Below are 23,376 nucleotides of genomic sequence, written 5' to 3' on the forward strand. Positions count from 1 at the left end.
GAACCCTCCACTGTCCACCATTCTTCCTCGAGTGAAGACAGATCGACCAGAAGTTGCGTGTCGGAAGACACAGTGACAACGGTGTTTCCTGAGGACTCCTAAGATACCAAAGGTGTCGGAGCTTTCGTCACTAGTGTCCCAACGTCGTTGCAACTTTGACCAGAAACCTCACACCTATCCACCGTAGCCAGGACTGCTTTCATCTGTTTCCGGAAGGCGTCCAGTTCTCCCTCTATCCGCACACAAGCACAATCCCTATCCGTTCCGTACTGTGAAAAAAAGAGAAGGCTGCACCAGAACTCAAAAATACAATCAAAGCAGTCAGGGTTAATTGACAGAGAACAAACAGATCTGAGCAAGCAACCTGACTGTGGTGCTAATGACTGTGGTGCACACCAAATTATAAACGAGAACGATGAAAAAACTAGCACTAAAATCTACTCCACAAAGTTTTGACTGCACAGTAAGGTCGCAAAATCAGCAAGCTCTTAAAACAAGAATAAATTACATTAGTGAAAACAGATATATAAGCAGTTACTTTTCACTGGAAAGCCAGTTCACGTGAAAGCTAATGCACGAAAAAACTAGAAACCTGAGAACCACACAAAATGACAGCAATGATTTCAGCTACATAAATAACTTTCGTTGTACGCTGCAAACATCTTTCACGGTTGTTAAGTGTCCCTTGCTGAGGACGAAGTCATGGGATACAGAGGACACGCCCAGATTTGCTATGTAAAAGAATCTAGTGTACACCGCGTAACTTAATTGAATGGAAGAAAAGTAAATCTCGATTTACACTCTGCAGTTAAAGCCTGATCAGAATAATCGCGTGGTTGACAGCAGTTAACACGAGAGCTACCATGGCAATAACCAACCAGAGTACGAACTTGACTACGTCTGCTGTTGTCCGGTAACTTAACCGTTGAAATTTGTTTTGATTGTGTACTTTGTTTCTTTGTGCCAGTTTATTATTTTGCACAACAGAATGTTTGAATTAGCAGCGTCAGTGAGCAGAAGAGTGATCAGGCCATTACAGTGCTACAACATCGTCCCCTTCGGTGCCCAACTGTCAGTACTTTGATACTGTGATCTGAATGTAGAACGACGCTGCTCGCTTTTACTGGGTCAGTTTTTGGCGGAAGTTTTCCTCTTCGATGACAGCTGAATCCGACCGCCTGCTCTGGGGAATGTTAATAACTGCCACAAACACCCCCATTTAACTTCGGCTCGATATCAGGCCGTGCCAGATAAGCAAGTGGCGGTAATTACAAGCTGCACTTGTTTCCGAATATCTCCTCGTTGTTTGGAGATAAGAATTTCTTTTGAAATGAGTGCTGTGTTTTTTCAAGGCTCTCGCTCTCGAGTGCGTTCACCGCGTGGCTCAAGGGAGTCATGTGAGCGGCTAGTGTTTGCCCCTCCCCCATCAAGTTGCGCCGATAGTAGAATACAAAGGGTTGCGCAATCTCGGGCTCCAGACGGACAAGGCGTGATTGGCTCCTGTGCACTTCAACTCTGTCCTCAGAGGTACTGTATTCAAGGGCCTACGCTGTTTATATCAGTTCGCTCAGTTATCAGCAAGACATGTCGCAATTGAACGAAAGAAGTGTAGCGAGCATTCCATTAGGACATAATTATTTTTCTTGCGGGAGAAAAAAAAATCGATCCGCGGAGACGACTGTTCATATTGTAATGGTTCTAGCCAAATCGTCCGTATATATAAAAGACGAGAGAGCAGACTATACATATGTGATTAACGTTAGGCGGCTACACTGTAATGTGTTCGGAGGGGCCGAGAAAAAGAGAGCGTTGCGCGCGAAGTGACAAGTTTATTAATAATTTGAAATAAAGACATCATAATCACTACAAAAAGCCACTTTTTAAGTTTTAAATAATATATGAGTATATTTAGAGATTTTTTCAGACTGAAGTTAATAAACAATTCAGTGCGGAAAATCAATTCAGAGGAGGCTGATTTTGGTTCAAATGGATCTGAGTACTATGGGACTTAACTTCTGAGGTCATCAGTCCCCTAGAACTTAGAACAACTTAAACCTAACCAACCTAAGGACATCACACATATCCATGCCCGAGGCAGGATTCGAACCTGCGACCGTAGCGGTCGCGCGGCACCAGACTGTAGCGCCTAGAACCGCTCGGCCGGCGCAGATTGTGGCTGAAATAGAACTATTTCATGTCGCAGTAGCCACCTGTATAAGGCTTTACCGTTTGGCGCCTATACTATAGAATGGCTCCAAGCGTACAGTGGCGATGCATATAAGTTTTGTCTCAAATTTTATTGACGTCTGCTGTGGCTCTTAGGGCGATGTAGCAAACGCACGAGGATATGTCCTTTCGCTGTGTATACCGCTGGGGGAATGAATTTAACGGAGGCAGAGTTTGCAGTACAATTTTTAAACGAATAAGTGAGGAAATTTTGTCAGTTTTAAGTGAGTTCGTTTTCGCGGGCAACCGATTTCTTCCACAGTTCATTTCATCCAAACTAATACACAGTTTTATTTTTCCTTTCTGTCGCCAGACGCGGATTCTGCTCTCGAAGCTGTAGGAGACCCCTTTCATAAATATTTATTCGTTAACAATATAGTGCAGCAGCGTACAAAATTTCTTAATATCCGTAGCTTCTGGCAGACGGATTACTGACTCGTGACATCATAGCGTCATAGTCAGAATTTAAGAAACCATTGATACACAACTGTCAAGTATTTTAACATTTAGCGGGAAATTCTGGCTTCGTTCGGTATTTAAAGCGGTATAGAAAGACAAATAAATAAGAACGATATTACAAATAGCTGCATTAATAGCAAATATAGCTGCTTGATTGAAATTTTCATTTGAAGATTGGTTGTTCAGAAACGTATTTTATTTGAATTAAATATTAGTCAAATTTTCTTGGTTCTTAGATTCTTGTTATCTCTTGCATTTGTATAACAAACATATTTGCTTATAATTGCAATATGTTACTTTTAAAACTGAAATACTGAGTTTTTCATGGAAATAAATATTAGTCTTTTGTTCTTTTTAATAATTACCGTTGTTTATAGCAACGTTAATAATATAGTTGATTACATTAATTTTTTCAGTTTTTTACGTTTCTTAAAATCTCTTCAATTCATTAAATCATAAACTGTATAATAAAACTTCGCATAGTTAGTCAGTAAACCTGAAATGCTGCGTTATTGACTTTTAATTCTAAAATGATTCTAAAATGTTATTTTACGAGTTTATCACAAAAATTCCACTGACAGTGCCCGCCCCACAGGTTCAGCCATGCGGTCTATGGTTACTAAAAACGGTCCTGCCGAATCAAATTAATTAAGTAAAAGGAGGGAAGCAGCAGTGACATTGAAAGTTTGAGTCGATGCAGGAGCCGTGTTCGAATAATGTAATGGACAAGGCAAAACCGCGCGGCAGGGCGGATTCGTGGTTCCGAGTCCCGGTCTGAGTCTCAACTGTTGTCTCGCGGCCTGGACCGCACCGTACACAGTTGCCACGCCTGGCCGGCCCGCCGCTTCCCTGCCGGGCTGCTCTGTCTGGCCCTGTATCTACCCCCTCTCCCCTTCTATTGTTGTTTCGACTAAGTATACAGGGACAGGTTGACAGCAAATTCAATGAACGTTCGAATTTCTGTGCTTCACTGTGGTGCCACTTTATCCGTTTTTATTTATCTATTTATTTACTTTTTATTGCAACTCCAGCCATTTACGATATCCACATAGGTCTTTTTTGTGATCAGAGGCGTGCATATGACAGCAACAACAATTAAAGAATAGGTTAACTTTGAGGATATGTAATTAGTTTCAAAATAACACAAATCAAGCATACAGTGCAGGAATTAGAGGCACTGCATTTTTGTAGGGCGGGTTCGCTGATAAGTCACAAAGTACGAATTCATTGCCATATAAAGCAGTCATGTAGTGCACGACGTCGAAGACACATTTTTGCCCGTAACTTTTATGACCTTGGGGACAGACACAAAGCGCGCACAGTAGACGGGCAGGAGTGGTGAATCCGTAAAAGCGCAGCGCACAGCCTGGCGGGCCGGCCTGCTAGCCTGCCAGCCTGCGGCTGTGGCGCGGCGGGCTGAGCTCAGTTATACAGTGTGATTCAACAACAAAAAGTTTCAGAACTGACATGGTACATTGGCGTATGCCTTCAACACGTACACGAGGTGTGTACCGCGCCACTGAGATCTCCCAATACTCCGTCTGGCGCACTGTACACGATGAAGGACTGCATCCGTTTCATTCCCAACGCGTAAAGACATTGCAACTGTGGGACTAAAACAAGTGCACGGGATTTGCGTGGTGGTTTCTGCAGGAAACCGCTGCAGACCAGAGCTCCCCAGCGATTATCCTCTTCACTGATGAGACCGTGTTCTCACTCGAGGATGTGATTAACGTTCACAACCTGTATACGTGGGCGAACGTGAACCCATTTGCTACATGAATGCATGCCTCACAAAGCAATTTATCCTTAATGTAGGGGCTGCCATCGTCGGACACTGTTTACTTGGGCCATACATTTTCCCAGACCGACATGATGGTTGCACGTATCTCATATTCCTGTGAGAGCTTCTGTCGGGCATGCCGAATGGTGTTGCCATGCCTATTCATCGCCGCATTCAATTTCAGTACACTGGAGCCTGTGTGTGTGTGTGTGTGTGTGTGTGTGTGTGTGTGTGTGTGTGTTTGTCCACAGCGTAAGTTATTTTAAGTTAGATTAAGTGGTGTGTAGGCTTAGGGACTGATGACCTAAGTAGTTTGGTCCCATAAGACCTTACCACAATTTTTCCATTTTTTCCTGTTGTGGGTATCTGAAAGGTCTTGTGTATGAAACAACTGTTACATCGCACAGAGGACCTAGTGGCAGAATTGTTGCGGTGGCAGGGTGTCTTCGAGATACACCAGGTATCTTTGAGTGGGTGTGCTATTCGATTCAGTATTGATGTTGGGCATGTATCGATGCATCTGGACAAACTTTTGAGCATCTCCTGTAGGGTGCGTCCATTTGTAGCATGTGATTAAGTAACTGCAACACTATTTAGTAGCCCTGGATGTCTTTTGCAGCCCCCAGTTCCTACGTGATAACTGATCCTTGTCGTATGCCCGATGTACCACGTAAGTTTGTAAATGTTGTTTTGAATCACCCTGTATAGCAAGGCGGGCTAGATAAAATTCAAGAAATAACAGCTCACACAGAGACGTACAAGCAATCATTCCTCCCACAGTCCATTCATTAATCTTACACTGTTTACTGAATGATCTGTTAAAGGACTCGGATGTGAAATTAAGTAATTTTTAATCATTGTCATTAATTATAAAATAGTTGCATTTGTCTGAGACATTTGCTATTGATAATAAATAGAGGGATTATGTGCACCAGCTGCAGGAATTTAAATACAAAACATTAAAATCATTACATTTTCAAAAATACATTGTTATGGAGCAGAGCAAGTTGATTTCAGTTACGCTTTACAAAACAAAATTTTTGTTGTGGTCTTCAGTTTGAATTCTGGTTTGAGCATCTCTCTTAGCTAGTCTACCCGTGGAAACCACCTCTTCTCAGCATAAATACTGCGATCAACATCCATTTGAACCACCTTACAGTTGTCAAGCTCTGATCTCCCTCTACAATTTTTACCTCCCACAGTTCCTTCTATTACCAAATTAATGAAGCCTTGTTGCTTAAGGTTATGCCCTGTCAACTGATTCCTTCTATTAATCAGTTAGTGGTACAATAACCCTCCCCCCCCCCCCCCAAATCAATTCAGTACACCTTTGTTAATTATCTGATCTATAAATCTTCTGTAGCACCACATTTAAAAAGCTTCGATGCTCATCTTGCCTAACCTGTTTATCATTCACATGTCACTTCCAAACAAGTTTACACTCCAGACAAATACCTTCAGAAAAGATTTCCTGACACTTAAGTTTATATTACAGTTGTAGTGATGACTTAAAATCTTTAGAACAGGCTCTCACTTTTGATTAAGGAAGGACTAGGCCCAAATTTGCACATATAATAAATTTTATTATGGTGTATTTCCTCAGCACATGTTCACATTCCTTGGTACTCAAAAAAATATACTGTACAATTTACATTCATTACACTCTTTATCCTTTAGCAAACAAATTTTGAAATAAATATGATCACTATCAAATTTTCTTTAAACCATTTCAGTAACACCAAAAATCTAAGCAAAGGCTTTCGAAGTGAACTCGGAAATAAACTCACCTCACAACCAGGCTAAAGTTTACCTTTCCCTCAAATAAAATATACTAAAAAAACTCAACGTTAAAAAGACACAAACATAATTGCATAAAAAAATATTTACCCAATTAATAAAATTATTGAACATTCAACATTATCTTAGCAAACCTTGAACAAGCAAAATTTCTGCAAGCTTAATTACCACACATTTAAGCATAAGCTACTCAGACAATTTAGAATTTTACAGTCCTGCTCTGGACACATTACTTCTTGCTCTCCGAGCGGACCTACACGACCCACGTACTCCTCCAGGCCACGGTACATAAACATTGATATCGGAACAAGAAAGCCTTCTAGAACACACACAAATCTTCTATTAGAAACATTTCTATCGCCTGCCTTATACATACATTGCAGTCTTTAACATGTAAATAAAACACAATAAAATAGTGGCCATACAATTAAGAAAACGACCCAGCAACTTAATTACGAGTAAAAAAAACATGGCTTTAACTAATGAAAAGAACATTCACTGATATACACATACAAAAACCAAAATGCCTCTTTCGCAACCAATTAGCATGTCCCAGCTTACTCAAATATTAATTAACAAGAAGTAATGAGCAGCACCAGTATCATAATCTGAATCTGAACTGAGAAAGTTTTTATACGACGGACGAGCCTGTGCAATTCTTTAATTTTTGCAATAACCACAGTTGTCGTTGGAATGATGCTCACTAGAAAGATTATCGGTAAGACTGGAACTCCAGAAAATGGAAACAGAGCCCCATAACAATTGTCTGAGGGCCGGAGAGCAGATCAACGTCCGGTATTAACACCAAGGCAGTCCAGCCATCACTCGCCTCTCTCACACACTGTGCTCCAGCTGCAGCGCACGACAGTTGTGCCTCCTGGTGGCTCAGTTCCGTCAGCCCCACTGCTTGCCTCGGACATGCGCTATATACCCAGCCAGCGTGAGACAAAATCGATACTGGCTAGCTTACATAGTCTTTGAACCAGAGGAGATAGATTCCATTACCTCGATGTGAACACATCAGTCTCCCCCCTTTAAACCAAAACTCCCCCGGGCCACCCCACCTTGAGTTGGTTCAGATGGGTTCAAAACTCCCTGTGCGTTTTCAGGTCCCATACCAGGAAGTTTACTGCGGTTAGAACGACCTGACATGGGCCTACATATCTGTGTGCCAACTTGACGACCGCTTCATTATCTCAGTGCAAATGCTCCCAAAAATTTTTGACAAAGACTTGGTCTCCAACTGCCAACGACAACACACGCCTTCCCTTATTATGGGCTTTTTCTGCAAAGATCACCCGAGACCGATCTTGCGGACGCATACCTTCAAGCAGGCTACTCACAGCATCTACCTTGGTTACTTCAGTGCATAGAGCTATTATAGCTGTTCTCACCCTATTGACATATTCAGACAATGACTCATCACTATCCTGAACATGATAAAAATAATCATCCACAAGATCCTTGTGCCTTCATTCACCTGAACACTCTTTCAAAATTGTCTGACGTAGACAAAAAAAGGAACCACCTTAGTTTAACACTTCACTAATTACCCGACTTAGCTGTCCTTTAACGAATGGATAAATTAACTGACAGATTAATCCTTCCGAGACTTGTAATACACGAGCTTGGTTTTCCAACTTAACAATTAACCATAATAGCTCTTTTATACTATTAACGCCCATTACAGACAATCTATGTACTCCCTGAAATAGTGGTAACACGGGATTCAGCATTTTACTAAATTGTTCCGAACTCAGGACTGCAGTATTCAGACTGCCCCTTTCTACCTTCCTCGACACCTTGCTTCCCTTCGCCTTCTTGCCATTTATAAGTAAATAGGGTCCTTTGCACTGAAATTAATTCTTGTTGCAACACCCGTATATCATTCAGAAATTTATTGCCTTCACAAGCAAGCTGAATGTCACTAACTCGATTAGCCATGTGATCCACCAGAGCGTGTAACTATAACAATTGAGCTTGGGAGGGACTAGAACCTTCTAAAAACTCAATGCCTTCTTTTAAAACACCCAATAAGGAAAGACATGCAGCGCATGCGGTACTCACCTCGTCTACTGCACAGCAGTGATGTTTACAGGCATGTCTAATATACCTCGCAACTGCTGGCTCAATTCGGCCACACTGCCCTCGTCTCCTTCACCTCTTATTCGAAGTTCATACTGCAGTGGTTCTTTTGTTAGATACTTTAAGCCCAACACATAGTAAACTGCCATGGCACGGGAGCTGGAAACACACAGGGAATTTTAAACAAGGCCCTCAACCCAATATAATTCTATTACTTATACAGCTAACAAAGCACCAAGGAATGTAATGCGGCAAACAGAGGAACCACGCTCTGCTACCATTTGTAGCGATGACTTAAAATCTTTAGAACAGGCTCTCACTTTTGATTAAGGAAGGACTAGGCCCAAATTTGCACATATAATAAATTTTATTATAGTGTATTTCGTCAGCACATGTTCACATTCCTTGGTACTCAAAAAAATATACTGTACAATTTACATTCATTACACTCTTTATCCTTCAGCAAACAAATTTTGAAATAAATATGATCACTATCTAATTTTCTTTAAATCATTTCAGTAACACCAAAAATTTAAGCAAAGGCTTTCGAAGTGAACTCAGAAATAAACTCATCTCACAACCAGACTAAAGTTTACCTTTCCCTAAAATAAAATATACTAAAAAAAACTCAGCGTTAAAAAGACACAAGCATAATTGCATTAAAAAAAATATTTACCCAATTAATAAAATTATTGAACGTTCAACATTATCTTAGTAAACCTTGAACAAAGCAAAATTTCTGCAAGCTTAATTACCACACATTTAAGCATAAGCTACTCAGACAATTATAGCTCAATAAGAGTGCTAAATTACAGGAAGAAAATACAATTTAGAATTTTACAGTCCTGCTCTGGACACATGCCCTTCTTGCTCTGCGAACGGACCCACACAACCTGCGTACTCCTCCAGGCCAAGGTACATAAACATTGAAACCAGAACAAGAAAGCCTACTAGAACACACAGAAATCTGCTATTAGAAACATTTCTACCCACAGCCTTATATATATACGCTGCAGTCTTTAACATGCAAATAAAACACAATAAAATAGTGGCCATACAATTAAGAAAACAACCCAGCAACTTAATTATGAGTAAAAAAACCTTAACAATTACACATCTCTCTTTAACTAATGAAAAGAACATTCACTGATATACACATACGAAAACCAAAATGCCTCTTTCGCAACCAATTAGCATGTCCCGGCTTAGTTGAATATTAATTAATGACAAGTAATGAGCAGCACCAGTATCATAATCTGAATCTGAACTGAGAAAGTTTTTATACGACGAATGAGCCTGTGCAATTCTTTAATTTTTGCAATAACCACAGTTGTCGTTGGAATGATGCTCACTGCAAAGATTTTCGGTAAGACTGGAACTCCAGCAAATGGAAACAGAGCCCCATAACAATTGTCTGAGGGCCGGAGAGCAGATCAACGTCCGGTGTTAACACCAAGGCAGTCCAGCTGTCACTCGTCTCTCTCGAACACTGTGCTCCAGCTGCAGCGCACGACAGTTGTGCCTCCTGGTGGCTCAGTTCCGTCAGCCCCACTGCTTGCCTCCTACATGCACCATATACCCAGCCAGCGTGAGACAAAATCGATACTGGCTAGCTTACATAGTCTTTGAACCAGAGGAGATATATCTATTACCTTGATGTGAACACATCAACAGGTTGACAAATCCTCTTTTTAGAAATGCTTTTCTTGCTGTAACTGATGTGCGTGTTATATCTTTTCCATGTCAGCCATTATCAGTCTTTTCCTTACCCAAATAGCAAAAAACACATACTAATTTTACTCTCTAATTTTCATATCTAATTCCCTCAGCATTGCCTGATGTAATTTGACTGCATTCACATTACCCTTATTTTGCTTTTACTTATACTAATATTATAACTTCTTTTCAAGACACTGTCCATTCCATTCAATTGATCTTCCAAGTCCTTTGCTGTCTCCAACAGAATTACAAAGCCATCAGCAAATCTAATTTTTTTCATTTTTTTTTTTTTTTTTTTTTCCTTCCACAATTTTAATTTCCTCACCAGTTTTCTCCTTGGTTTCCTTTATTGCTTGCCCAGTGCTCAGATTGAATAACATTTTTATATTTTCTCCTTTCAGACATTAAATTCCATATCTTTTGTGTTATCCAAGGATATCTGTTGGGCCTTGTCTTTTGATTTATTTGACTCTCTGCTTCCTTCACTATCTCATCACTCATAGCTACCCACTCATCTTCTGTTGTATTCCTTTCTCCTGTTACAGTTAGTCATTGCCTAATGCTCCCTTTGAAACTCTCAACAAGTAGTGGTTCTTTCAATTTATCCAGGTCCCATCTCCTTAATTTCCCCACTTTTTGCAGTTACTTCAGTTTTAATTAGCAATTCATTACCACTAAATTATGACCAAAGTCTACATCTGGCCCTAGAACTGTTTTGCAGTTTAAAATCTGGTTTCTAAATCTCTGTCTTATCTATCAGGAACATACTGGTGTCTCCAGGTTTCCCCCACATATACAAACTTCTTTCATGATGAGATGTTCACTCTGCAGCGGAGTGTGCGCTAATATGAAACTTCCTGGCAGATTAAAACTGTGTGCCCGACCGAGACTCGAACTCGGGACCTTTGCCTTTCGCGGGCAAGTGCTCTACCAACTGAGCTACCGAAGCACGACTCACGCCCGCTACTCACAGCTTTACTTCTTACTTTACATCCCCCAGGCTGTGGCTAAGCCATGTCTCCGCAATATCCTTTCTTTCAGGAGTGCTAGTTCTGCAAGGTTCGCAGGAGAGCTTCTGTAAATTTTGGAAGGTAGGAGATGAGGTACTGGCAGAAGTAAAGCTGTGAGTACCGGGCGTGAGTCGTGCTTCGGTAGCTCAGTTGGTAGAGCACTTGCCCGTGAAAGGCAAAGGTCCCGAGTTCGAGTCTCGGTCGGGCACACAGTTTTAATATGCCAGGAAGTTTCATTCTTTCATGATTCTTATATCAAGTTTTAGGCAATGATCAAACTGTGCTCTGCGCATCATTCTACCAGGTGGCATTTCCTTTCATTCTTTCTCCCATAGTCCAAATTCTCCTACCTTTTTTCTTTCTCTTACTTTTTCTGCTGTTGAATTCCAGTCCCCCATCACAACTAAATTTTCCACTCCATTAATAATCTGAATACAGTGATGTAGCAACTCTTTTCTTTTTGGGAGGGGGGGGGGGAGGAGGGGAGGCAAGTAAACCTATTCACTGATTCTGACTGATGTATATTAAAGCTAGGTATTTCAGCAAAGCTATTAACCAAATATGTATATCAAAAGTGTGTGAAGGGCTTAATCAGACAGTGCTATGTTGTTCTACAAAGAGAAACACTTCATTAATTCCAAGAGTCACAATATGTGACCAGTTATATAGATCCTGCTTCTTGAAAACAATTTTGTTTCTTCAATTTTGAAAAATTCGTCACATAGCAGGGAAGACATTAGTTGTACTTTCCTCTGAAACCACTTACAAACAGTAGTTCAGATATACTGTAGCCTGCAATAACAATGAGCCACTGGTAAACCTGTTGTTGTTGTTATTACTATTTCAGAAACACTTTACAGCACAGCTGAATGGGAAAAAGTTATAATTTATTTGAAGGAGGGGGAGGAATTTATGGTCTTTTTCTCCCTCCAAAAATTTTGCACACAATTTCTAAATGCAGCTTTCATTTCCCCTATCTGGACAACAAATTCATTCATGACAGCCATGAGATTAACTTTTTAGCCCTGTCTTAATGAATATAAGAGGTGAGGTAGATGGCCGAGTCTCAACTGTGCCATTTTTGGTCCGAGACAAGTTTTAAGTTGTCACAAGGCTCTGGATGTCCTCTCAGAGAATGCTGATGACACTTCAACCTTCTTAATCATAATGACCAAGTGAATAACTTGCTGAAACACTTCTTTAACCCTAACACATTCAACAGTATATTGTCTTTCAACAGTGGATACGTTACATGGTTCTACTCTATTTGTAATGTTCTGCAGCATTTCAAGTTGTGCATGAAGCCTGTAGAGAGTAAAGTCAGGTGTATGTACTCAAAGCAACTTAGTCAAACTTTGTGTAGATGGAGGATTTATCTTTGGAGTACATAAAAAGTCACCATTCAATATGGGATGGACACTTCATTCCTCTTGTTTGAACCTACGAGCGGTCTCCTTCAGAAAATCATGAATTTCTAATATTTCTCTTAAATCTTCATTCATTAGACAATTCCCCAGGAATAAATAATGTTTCAGTTTTATTTGGCCATGAAATGTTTGGATCTTTAAGATTGAGGTTCTTAGAATAATGTTTGGATTTCTCTAACAGTGCATCAAATGCTTATGCAATCATATTATTAGCAAGGGCTGCTTTTAGAACATCTACAGAATGTCACTTCACCTACATTATAATTTTGATTCTGTAGACATCTAGTTAGTTCTCCACATAGCCCAAACACTTCCATAGTGACTGATGTATAAAACATAGTCTCAAATTTTTTGAGCCACTTCACATAGCCCCACAGAAATGTCTGCCTTTCAACTCTAATTCAGCTCTGTGCATTGAATATTTCAGTCATTGTTTCCTGGATCAGGTCATAGTTTTCCCTAAAATGTTTCAAAGATTTTATGCTTACAAATCATCATTATACTTACAGATCATCATTCGTATCAGCCTTTGAAATTTCAGATCTGGATTTGTCTTATCGACACCAGACGATCCCACATCATATCCATACATGTTTTCCTTTTTGTGTATCCTAGAATTATATTTGCAATTTCTTTCACAGTTACCAAGACAACACAATCAACCACAGTTCATGAAGCTTGTTGTAGTGTGACATTCAGTGATTCCTGCAGTGGATGTAATGCCTCTCTGGCTGGTCTTCAAGGGCTTCATTCACACCCTTGTTCTGCCCACACATTAGCTGCACCATTGATAAAATGGGAAGATAGAAATTCAGTTACTCTTGAGAGTCTTGCAAGAAAGCACTTGTTGCCAGCATTAGCACCCTGAAGTTTGGCACACTGTGCAAAATGCAGAAAAAGTTCATTTATTTTGGGCATTTCAGGGCAATGCGACTGGCCAGCTACTTCCTTCATTGAAGCTGCAATAATTTCATAAAATGAAGAATTTCTTATTTGTTGCACAATGTTCCATGTGAGTTATAATTCCAAGTACTTCATTGTGTGTTGCAGCACTTCAAGCAGATCTTCAGTTCTACTATATTGTTTGGTTCCTCATCAAGAAGTATTATGAGATTTACAGTGATGGTCCCATGACCTTTCAATGCATTTGCTGTTTCATTTAGGAACCTAAGTGAACTGGTAATTACTAACTGATAATTTCTAACTTTCTCGTGATCAGCCAGCAGATGTTGTCCAAGTTGCCAATCATAGATGTGCTATTTTCACATTGCTGAATAATTGCAACAGGCTCTGGAAGAAAAAGACTCTTCTTCTGTATTTTGAACTTCTCTGTACCTTTCTCCAGTTAAAGAAATCTGCTCTGAGAAAAGCCAGGTTTGGTTTTACTGGGGCTTAGTTATTGCCTTGTGATAAATCAAACATTGGCAGGCTGAGTGCTTCAGTGCACCGATCATGTGAACCTCGACTCTTACATAACTACCAGACAATGGACGGTAACGAAGAGTAGAGTGATGGTATGCACTGGTATCAGAACTGCAGATTTTGAGACATAGTATGAAAGAACTTTTGCACTGTTTGATGCAAATCTGTTATATTCATACTTTTAAAATCCTCTGACAAGTGTTAAAATAATATTTCAAGAAGTCAAAATTTTAAAAACACTCCCCTGAAGGTCAAATCGAGAACTGTATATGTCATCTCCTCTTGCTACTGAGATCACATGTTCATAGTTAGTTTAACTGTAATTTACTGCATATACTTAAACCAATTGTTATAGTTTTTATCATCCAAAATCTTAAATGTGAAAAAGCAGCAGCTGGTATCACAATAAACTTGCATTAACTTTGTTGCAGAAATGGTGGCTTACCCAGACCTGCCCGAAGTGGCGCCCGGGGAGCATGTGTTGGTAGATGTGGATAAGATCAGTGGCCAAAAGAGTCCGCTTGAGAAGATGCCCTCACTGAATGCCAGCAAGAAAGTGCCGCCAGATGATAAGTCACCCACCACCCCAGGTGGCTTCTCACTGGCCAGCACTGCCAGCATTGCCACCATCACCACAGTGGCCACTGTTGACGAGACTCCACAGGAGAAACAGGAGCGCTGGTACCACACCATCCTGCAGGTCTCTGTGCCCTTCTTCCTGGCGGGTGCTGGCACCATCGGCTCGGGGCTGCTGCTCGGCACTGTCGAGGTGTGTCGAACTTACTCTTTCCTAACTTGAGTTTCCATTGTCTGTTGTTAACAAGCTTCTTGATATATACCCTAATAACTGACTTTTTATGATCCAGAGCTGGCCGGTGTGGCCGAGCGGTTCTAGGCGCTACAGTCTGGAACCGCGCGACCGGTACGGTCGCAGGTTCGAATCCTGCCTCGGGCATGGATGTGTGTGATGTCCTTAGGTTAGTTAGGTTTAAGTAGTTCTAAGTTCTATGGGACTGATGACCTCAGTAGTTAAGTCCCATAGTGCTCAGAGCCATTTGAACCATTTTATGATCCAGAGCAAATGGAAAGCACATTGGCCTCTCATTCGGGAGACTGACAGTTAAAATCCTCCTCCAGGCACACAGATACAGTTTTCCCATGGTTTCCCTAAACTGCCTAGAGTAAATGCTGGGTGGTTCTTCTGAAAAGTAGATTGCCAGTTTCCTTCCCCACCCCTCCTCAATTCAGGTTAGTGCTCTGTTACTTATGACCTCACTGTCAATGAGAAATTGAATCCTGAGTTTGCTTCCTTTTATGGTTTACACACTGTACCTAGACCAAATTAACAATGTGATTGTCAGCTAGTTATTTACAGGCAGTTACCATAGCAAACACAAATTGAAGATACTTTGTCATGCTTTCTGTTCTGTCCACCTTTGTCACAGTGCTGTGCCACCTTGAGTGTCAGTAAGCGTTGTCAGTTGTTGGTAATAATTGCGCCCAGTAACATAACTATCATGATCCAGCTACATGTGGTGTGTTTATTTTGCACAAAAGAATGTCTGCAGCTAGCATTCCAAGTGTTCAGTAAAACAAGTATTTCCTGAAAAGGGACTCAATATTATATAATAAGAGGGAGCATGTAAACATATACAGTATGTAACATGACAGTTGTCACTATTGTAATCGTATAGTCATCACATTTAATGGTGAACTGGCAACAACCTCTCTTCCTTGCTCAAATGTGGTCTAATATCAGTCACTGTATTATTATAATCTGGGTTTAAGGTAAAATATTTGTTATTGTGGCTTCCCCTCTGTGTGAGAGCTAACAGATGTGTTTTTTCATAAGTCGATCAAAAAGTAGAATGACATCTGCTAAAGTCATTAATCATTGAGTATCTGAATAAGTTAACAAGATATTATCTAAATAACTAATGATTCTTTTCATTGTGAATCTAGTACCATGGTCTGCTTTGACTGTCTGACAGAAACATGTACACTGAGGTGATGTAAGTCATATATCATCTCCTAATATTGTGTGGGGCATCCTTTTGCCCCCATAGAGCAGCAACTCAACGTGGCGTGGACTCAACAAGTAATGGAAAGTCTGCAGAAATATGAGTCATACTACCTCTATAGCTGTCCATAATTATGTAAGGGCTGCTGGGCCAGGATTTTGTACATGAACTGACCTCTCAATTATGTTCCCATAAATTTTCGGTAGGATTCATGTTGGGTGGTCTGGGTGGCCAAATCATTCACTCATTGTCACCCAGTCAATGGTTGGTTCAGATGGACCAGAGGACCCAGTCCATTCATGTAAACACAGCCCACACACTCTGGAGCCACCACCAGCTTACACAGTGCCTTGTTGATGGTTAGGTCCAAGGCTTTGTGGGGCCTGCACTACACTGGAACCCCACCATCAGCTCTTACCAACTGAAATTGGGACTAATCTTACCAGATCACAGTTTTCTAGACTTCTAGGGTCCAACTAATATGGTCAGAAGCCTGGGGGAGGCAATGCAGGTGATGTCGTGCTGTTAGCAAAGGAACTTGCATCAGTCATCTGCTGCCATGGCCCATTAACACCAAATTTTGGTTCACTGTCCCAATGGAAAAGTTCATCGTACATTCCACATTGATTTCTGCAGTATCTCATAGTGTTGCTTGTCTGTTAGTACTGGTAATTCCATGCAAATGCCACTGGTTTCGTTCATTAAGTGAAAGCCATCAGCCACTGCATTGCCCATGGTGATAAATAATGCCTGAAATTTGATATTCTTGGTAGTCTCTTGACACTGTCGATCTCAGAGTACTGAATTCACTAACAATTTCTGAAATGGAATGTCCCATGCATCCAACGCCAACCACTATTCTGCATTCAAGTTCTGTTAATTCCCATCATGTGGCCATAATCACATTGGAAATCTTTTCACATGAATCACCTGCATATAAATGAAAGCTCCACCAATGCACTGCCCTTTTATACCTTGTATACACGAAACTATTGCCATCTGTATATGAGCATATTGCTATCATATGACTTTTGCCACATCAGTATATGTTACCTAAGGTCTACTATGCATTACAAACTGACTGTATCCTCATGGTAACAGCATTAAACAAAGAACTAGACTGGGAGAGAGGAGACCACGCCAGTCCCATAAATCACTGCAAGTAAAAATAGAAAGTAGGGGGAGGGGCAGACACTGAGAAAAAGTTTACTATGTTTGATTACATGTCATAAAGATGTGTCTCAGTCTCCTTGCCCCTGGAGGTCATCAGCTTTTCTGTAATAGAAAGAAGTGAAATTTTGCCATCCCTTGCCTTTCATTGCTGCCACTTGACAAGGGGTATTCATGCACTAGAGCTAGATGGCACCACACAGAGATACTGCTTTAATGGCCAACAGCCACAATAATGAAATTATTAATCAACTGATAGCACAGGAAATTTTCTAGCATTGCGACTTCCATACATGCAACAGAATCATTGGCTCTTAAGGCATTTCCAGAACTAATTTCACTTCTAATGATTTATCTCGCTTAATATGATTGTGCTGAGTTGCATCTTCTAGAAAGTCTGTAATCCAATCACAAATATGGTCTAATATGCTGTGAGCTGTAGTTTGTTAATTAGCTGACAATCTGGCACTGTATCAAATGCCTTCTGGAAGTCAAAAAATACTTCATCAACATTGATACCACTATCTACTGCTGTCTAGATATCATAGACAGTGAGCCAATTTCCATAAAATCACTGTTTGCAGAATAAATGTTGAATCATATGTAGGTGTTTAGCCAGGCTCCAAAAAGATCATAATACACAAACATAAATGTTGTTCCATAATACGAAAAACTGGCATCACTGATGTAGGCCTGTGATTTGTACACATATGTCTTATGATTAAAAAAAAAGAACTGACATGGCCTTCTCCCCATAGCTCAGAGTGCTTTGTTATTCCAGCAATCTAACATAAACTGTTGGTAGACTGGGAGCAGATTCTTCATCAAGTTTATATAGAATTACAGTCAAACAGGAGTGCAAAGAAATTTTATTTTATTTTCTGTTACATGTTGACTATCTCGATATCTGTAATTCTGGCATTTGAGTAACAATTAAAAGGGGGAACTGGTGTATGATCATCCTCAGTGAAGCAGTTTAAGAAGACAAACTCATCCCTTATTCATTCCCCATTTCAATGTCAGTACATTCATTCATTGACCAGAGAAACAACTTTTATTCAAGTAGTTAGCATTTTTCATGGGGTAACAATGTAACTGCTATTGTGCTATTGATGACACATACACTTCCTCATAAGAATTTTGAGTTAATGTTGTGAATTTCACACACTAATGCCACAGTGAAAGAAACAAGCTGTGCTGTTTTATTTATTTATTTGTTTGTGAAGGACATCTGCTGTAACTTTAGTACAGATCATAGATCTGATGAGATGATGCAATGTTCACGAAATGAACTGTTACTTTCAAAATTCACTATTGTTTTCTTTTGCTTGTGCAATGTATAAACACTTTTTTTTTTTACAGAAATGGGCTGTGTTTGTGGAAATATCTTCACTGATGATCCTGGTGCCTTCCCTGACTGGACTTAAAGGAAATTTGGATATGTGTCTTGCATCTCGATTGTCTACCCAAGCAAACTTAGGGCTCATGGATAGCAGGAGGGAGACATTTCTCATGGTGACAGGAAATATAGCCCTTGTACAGGTATATATAACTAGCTCATGTACTTCTCAAAACTGAAGATAATTTTGAGATTTCTCTATTTTATTTACACAAGATGTTACAAAATGTCAGTATTTAAGCAGTAAATATGGATTATAGTTCCATGTTCCAAAATGGTTACAATTTTTAAGCAGTCATCTCATTTAAGGTTTGGTGGTGGTGGTGGTGGTGGTGGTGGTGGTGGTGGTGGTGGTGCAGGGCAGGGACTAGCAGAGATGGAGCCAGGAAGATAGCAGGATCAAAGAATGTGTTCAATGGACAGCTCCCATCTATGCGTTGGCAGTGGCCATTCAGTCAGGTGGAAATCTGGTTGGTGCTCATGCTCACATTAAATGCTACACCTAAATTACAGAGGAGTTGGTATACATGATGGCTTTCACAGGTGACCCCACTGAGCAAGGAGCAAGATGGTGCAGTGGCTAGCACACTGGACTCGCTTTCAGGATGACAGTTCAAACCAGCATCAGGCCATCAGAACGAACCAACCAACAGGTGACCCTGCCTCTGACAGACTAGAAAAAACCCATGACAGATTGGAGAAGGTTGTGCTGGGTGGTTGTATTGAAAAGGTATTGCAGCTTGGTCTATCACAGAGGTATGATACATGTGGCAAGGGGTTGGGAGTGGGCATAGCATAGGGATAGACCAAGATACTGTAGTGTTGCTACACAGTTTTTTAGCAAAAGTAATGAGAAGTAGTAAGGAAGCGACTGTTAAGTATTGCACTAGCAGCCACAGACTAGTGGCTGCAGTATGACAGTGTGTGTTGAAACAACATCCATGTAAGAGGGCTGCAAAATGAGGCTAGCTACATTCAGCAGAAAACTGCACCATACAGTGGTAATAACTGTAACATGTGGGTCGAAGCTACAGTAACAAGAGAAATCTATAGGAGGACTTTGAGCAGAATCAGCACCCAGAACTGCAATGAGATTGCAGCCACACAGCAGATGCTGGTCATTGAACTGTACAACTGGCCCCTGTGTCATCAGACCACAAGCGCCAAAATCAGGTCACAAGCCATAGACATTGGCTGCAGCTGGCCATTGCTCCTGCTTAATCAGCATCCCTCAGCAGCAGCAAGACTTCTGTGACACCATCCCGGGTGTCAGTGCCCTGGGCTAGCCTTCAAGAAGCAGCTCTAGCTGGACTGACTTCCGTGTCATTGACAATTATGCCAGACACTGGTCATTGCCCTGTTCCAGATGACTTGCTGTGTCCCACAAACACGGCCCTTACACAAATTCAGTGCCAGGAACCGGCATTTAAACACTGGCCCAGTCAAGTACATCACATTCAGGCACAGCAGGGCCACACCTAGCACCTGTTGTGGGTCAGGTGGGAATCCTCACTGTGAACTCTGCTGCCATTGGTCCATGAAGGAGGGACCTCTGCCTGTCTGCCCAGCCCAGGCAGGCAGCACCGTACCATCTGCCCTTCTCTGCTCCTCACTGTCAGTAACTTTGGGCACCGCCATCACCATGCCTCTGGAATGACCCAATTTTCTCCATTAGAGAAGATCTGGTGGCCACCTGTGACTGCAGAGCAGCCGCATCTTGCCAACTCAGCTTGCCTTGGATACTAGAGATGCCAGTCAGCACTCTCTGCCAAGCAGCGTGTGCATGCCGCCCACATACGTCTATGTCTGCAGCTATGATGCTGGAATATTACGAGCAAACTCTGGGCCACGCCAGAGAAAGGAGCACAATCAGAAGAGTGTCTGAGATGTATGAATTGGTAAAGAACTAATAGAGAGTTCTTGTATCATTACTAGGACTCACCTCTGCTGCTGTCCACATTCCCCACCTTCGACAGAGAACCCAGCCCGCACTGAGACAGCCTACACCTCTTGCCTTTATAGTCACAAAAACAACAGAAAGTCTCTTATTATGGGCAAAATGACTAAGTGTAATGTTTCAATGAAGTAAATGCACATCAGAGCAATATAAATACACTATGTGATCAAATGTATCCAGACACCCCAAAAACATACATTTTTTTATATTAGGTGCATTGTACTGCCATCTACTGCCAGGTACTCTATATCGGTGACCTCAGTAATCATTAGACATCATGAGAGAGCAGAATGGGGCACTCCATGGACTTCGAACACGGTCAAGTGGTTGGGTGACACCTGTGTCATACATCTGTATGTGAGATTTCCACACTCCTAAACATACCTAGATCCACAGCATCCAATGTGATAGTGAAGTAGAAATGTGAAGGGACACGTACAGCACAAAAGTGTACAGGACGACCTCGTCTGTTGACTGACAGAGACTCTAAACAGTTGAAGAGTGTCACAATACGTAATAGGTGGAGCTCTATCCAGACCATCACACAGGAATTCCAAACTGCATCAGGATCCACTGCAAGTACTATGACAGTTATGCGGGAGGTGAGAAAACTTGGATTTCATTGTTGAACGGCTGCTCATAAGCCACACATCATGCCGGTAAATGCCAAACAAGGCCTCACTTCGTGTATGGAGTGTAAAAATTGGTCGATTGAACAGTGGAAAAACGTTGTGTGGACTGGCGAATCATGGTACACAATGTGGCAATCCAGGGTCAGGGTGTGGGTATGGTGAATGCCCAGTGAACATCATCTGCCAGCGTGTGTAGTGCCAACAGTAAAATTTGGAGGTGGTGATGTTATGGAGTTTCTCATGAAAGGGGCTTGCACCCCTTGTTGTTTTGTGTGGCACTAACACAGCACAGGCCTACATTGATGTTTTAAGCACCTTCTTGCCTCCCACTGTTGAAGAGCAATTTGGGGATGGTGGGGTTGGGTTAGGTTGTTTGGGGGAGGAGACCAAACAGCGAGGTCATCAGTCTCATTGGATTAGGGAAGGACAGGAAAGGAAGTCGGCCGTGCCCTTTCAAAAGAACCATCCCGGCATTTGCCTGCAGCGATTTAGGGAAATCACGGAAAACCTTAATCGGGATGGCCAGACTCGGGATTGAACCGTTGTCCTCCCGAATGTGAGTCCAGTGTGCTGGGGATGGTGATAGTGTCTTTCAACATGATCGAGCACCTGTTCATAATGCACAGCCTGTGGCGGAGTGGTTACACAGCAATAATATACCTGTAATGGACTGACCTGCACAGAGTCCTGACCTGAATCCTATATAACACCTTTGGAGTGTTTTGGAATACTGACTTCATGCCAGGCCTCATCGACTGACATTGATACCTCTTGTCAATGCAGCACTCCATGAAGAGTGGGCTGCCATTCCCCAAGAAACCTTCCAGCACTTGATCGAACATATGCCTGCGGGAGTGGAAGCTGTCATCAAGGCTAAGGGTGGGCCAACACCATATTAAATTCCAGCATTACCGATGGAGGGTGCCATGAACTTGTAAGTTGTTTTCATCCAGGTGTCTGGATACTTTTCATTACATAGTGTATGTCTGAATTTTGAGGCAAGGGGATTTCCTTTCACTGGAGTTAGACAGCACAACCATTGTGCCAGGGCCATGTTGGACAAAGAGATGACTGGGCATCACCGGCAGCACCCATGCATTCAAGACTGGGCAGTGCCTGTCACTGCCAGCACTGAGTCCCTCACAAAACTTTGTGCCACAGCACTGACAACCTGCCATCCATACCTGCTGCTCCCACCAAGAAGTTCTGCATGGGACTTAGTGCCTGAGCACCAGCTTCCATCTGAATCCTGCCAGTGGGCAGCAGGTCAAATCCCATACACAGCAGTCCCCACATGCTGCCACAGTGTATGCATGTGAGGCTGAGGGGCCACTCTAGGTTCCATCCCCGACAGAGAAGTAGTGTGCCAATGGTGTCGTGGCTGTGGCCTACAGAGGGCACCATCCATCCACAGGCCTGCCATCAGCAACACAGGGTTCTCATGCAGCATCCTCTCATTAGGGCAGAGTCTGCTGCCTGTATATCAGTATCACCCAGAGGGAGTCATCTCTTGCCTCACAGAGTCACAAGAAAACATGTATTGATTGAGTCATGACAAAGCATGTACCAATTTTGAATAATGTATTCTTTACTATCAGCAGTGTTTCCACTGGTCCCTTCAGCCCATCAGCACCACCATTCACCCCACCCAGTGCAATTGCACTCTGCAGAGTGGTGTCAGGGGATCTGACATCACTACAATCAACAGTGAAGGGTGTGCACCACTGGCAGCATGACGTCCGAGCCGCTGCCTACAACATTGATATATGGGGTAGTCTTTTGTGGTGACAGTTATGGTGTCAAAGCTTAGGGGGCATGACAATAGTAGGTTTACTTTGGTAAAACTGAAGAAACCAGTATGGGGGTAACTGCAGAGATGAGTGGTTAGAACATGAGCATTGTATATTGTGCAGTTTGCTTGGGCATTTGCCACTTGTTCCGAGTCTGTAGCAGCTGTTTGCTTTACGTTTAACTGCTCTGGGTGCATGGCTAGACAGTGTAGTGTGTCCAGGTGGCTTATGATTAGGCAAAAGAAGTAGGCTGGTAGTACAGGTGGCCACAGTGTGTTTTATCTGTGTTATTGTTGGATTATTATTTCTGCGTTTTTTAAATTTATTTTTTATTATTAATTCTGAGTCAATAAAATGAGTAATTGTGAGGCAATGGCAAAAATCAGACACACAAGGTGTTCCCAGTGAGAAGGCTATACAGTCATTGGTGAATCAGGTAGCTCAATGAAGAGCAGATAAATTGGTTTCAGATAACAAAC

The 23,376-nt window shown here is 41.7% G+C and overlaps 1 protein-coding gene and 1 non-coding gene across 4 annotated transcripts in view; both read left to right on the top strand.

Annotated features, from left to right (window-relative positions):
- The window catches only part of LOC124555277 (solute carrier family 41 member 2-like), a 507,467-nt gene that overhangs the window by 457,662 nt on the left and 26,429 nt on the right, over nucleotides 1-23,376 (top strand). For all 3 annotated transcript variants that reach the window (XM_047129149.1, XM_047129148.1, XM_047129150.1), the window contains 2 exons: nucleotides 14,360-14,697; nucleotides 18,482-18,661. In XM_047129149.1, coding sequence (XP_046985105.1) covers nucleotides 14,362-14,697; nucleotides 18,482-18,661 — 516 coding nt within the window. In that variant the 5' untranslated portion in view covers nucleotides 14,360-14,361. The remainder of the gene's footprint in view (nucleotides 1-14,359; nucleotides 14,698-18,481; nucleotides 18,662-23,376) is intronic.
- Nucleotides 11,214-11,288, top strand: Trnas-uga. Its single transcript has one exon. It is a non-coding gene; the product is annotated as a tRNA-Ser (tRNA).

This window comes from Schistocerca americana, chromosome X (genome assembly GCF_021461395.2).
Source record: "Schistocerca americana isolate TAMUIC-IGC-003095 chromosome X, iqSchAmer2.1, whole genome shotgun sequence".
NCBI classification, from domain to species: Eukaryota; Metazoa; Arthropoda; class Insecta; order Orthoptera; family Acrididae; genus Schistocerca; species Schistocerca americana.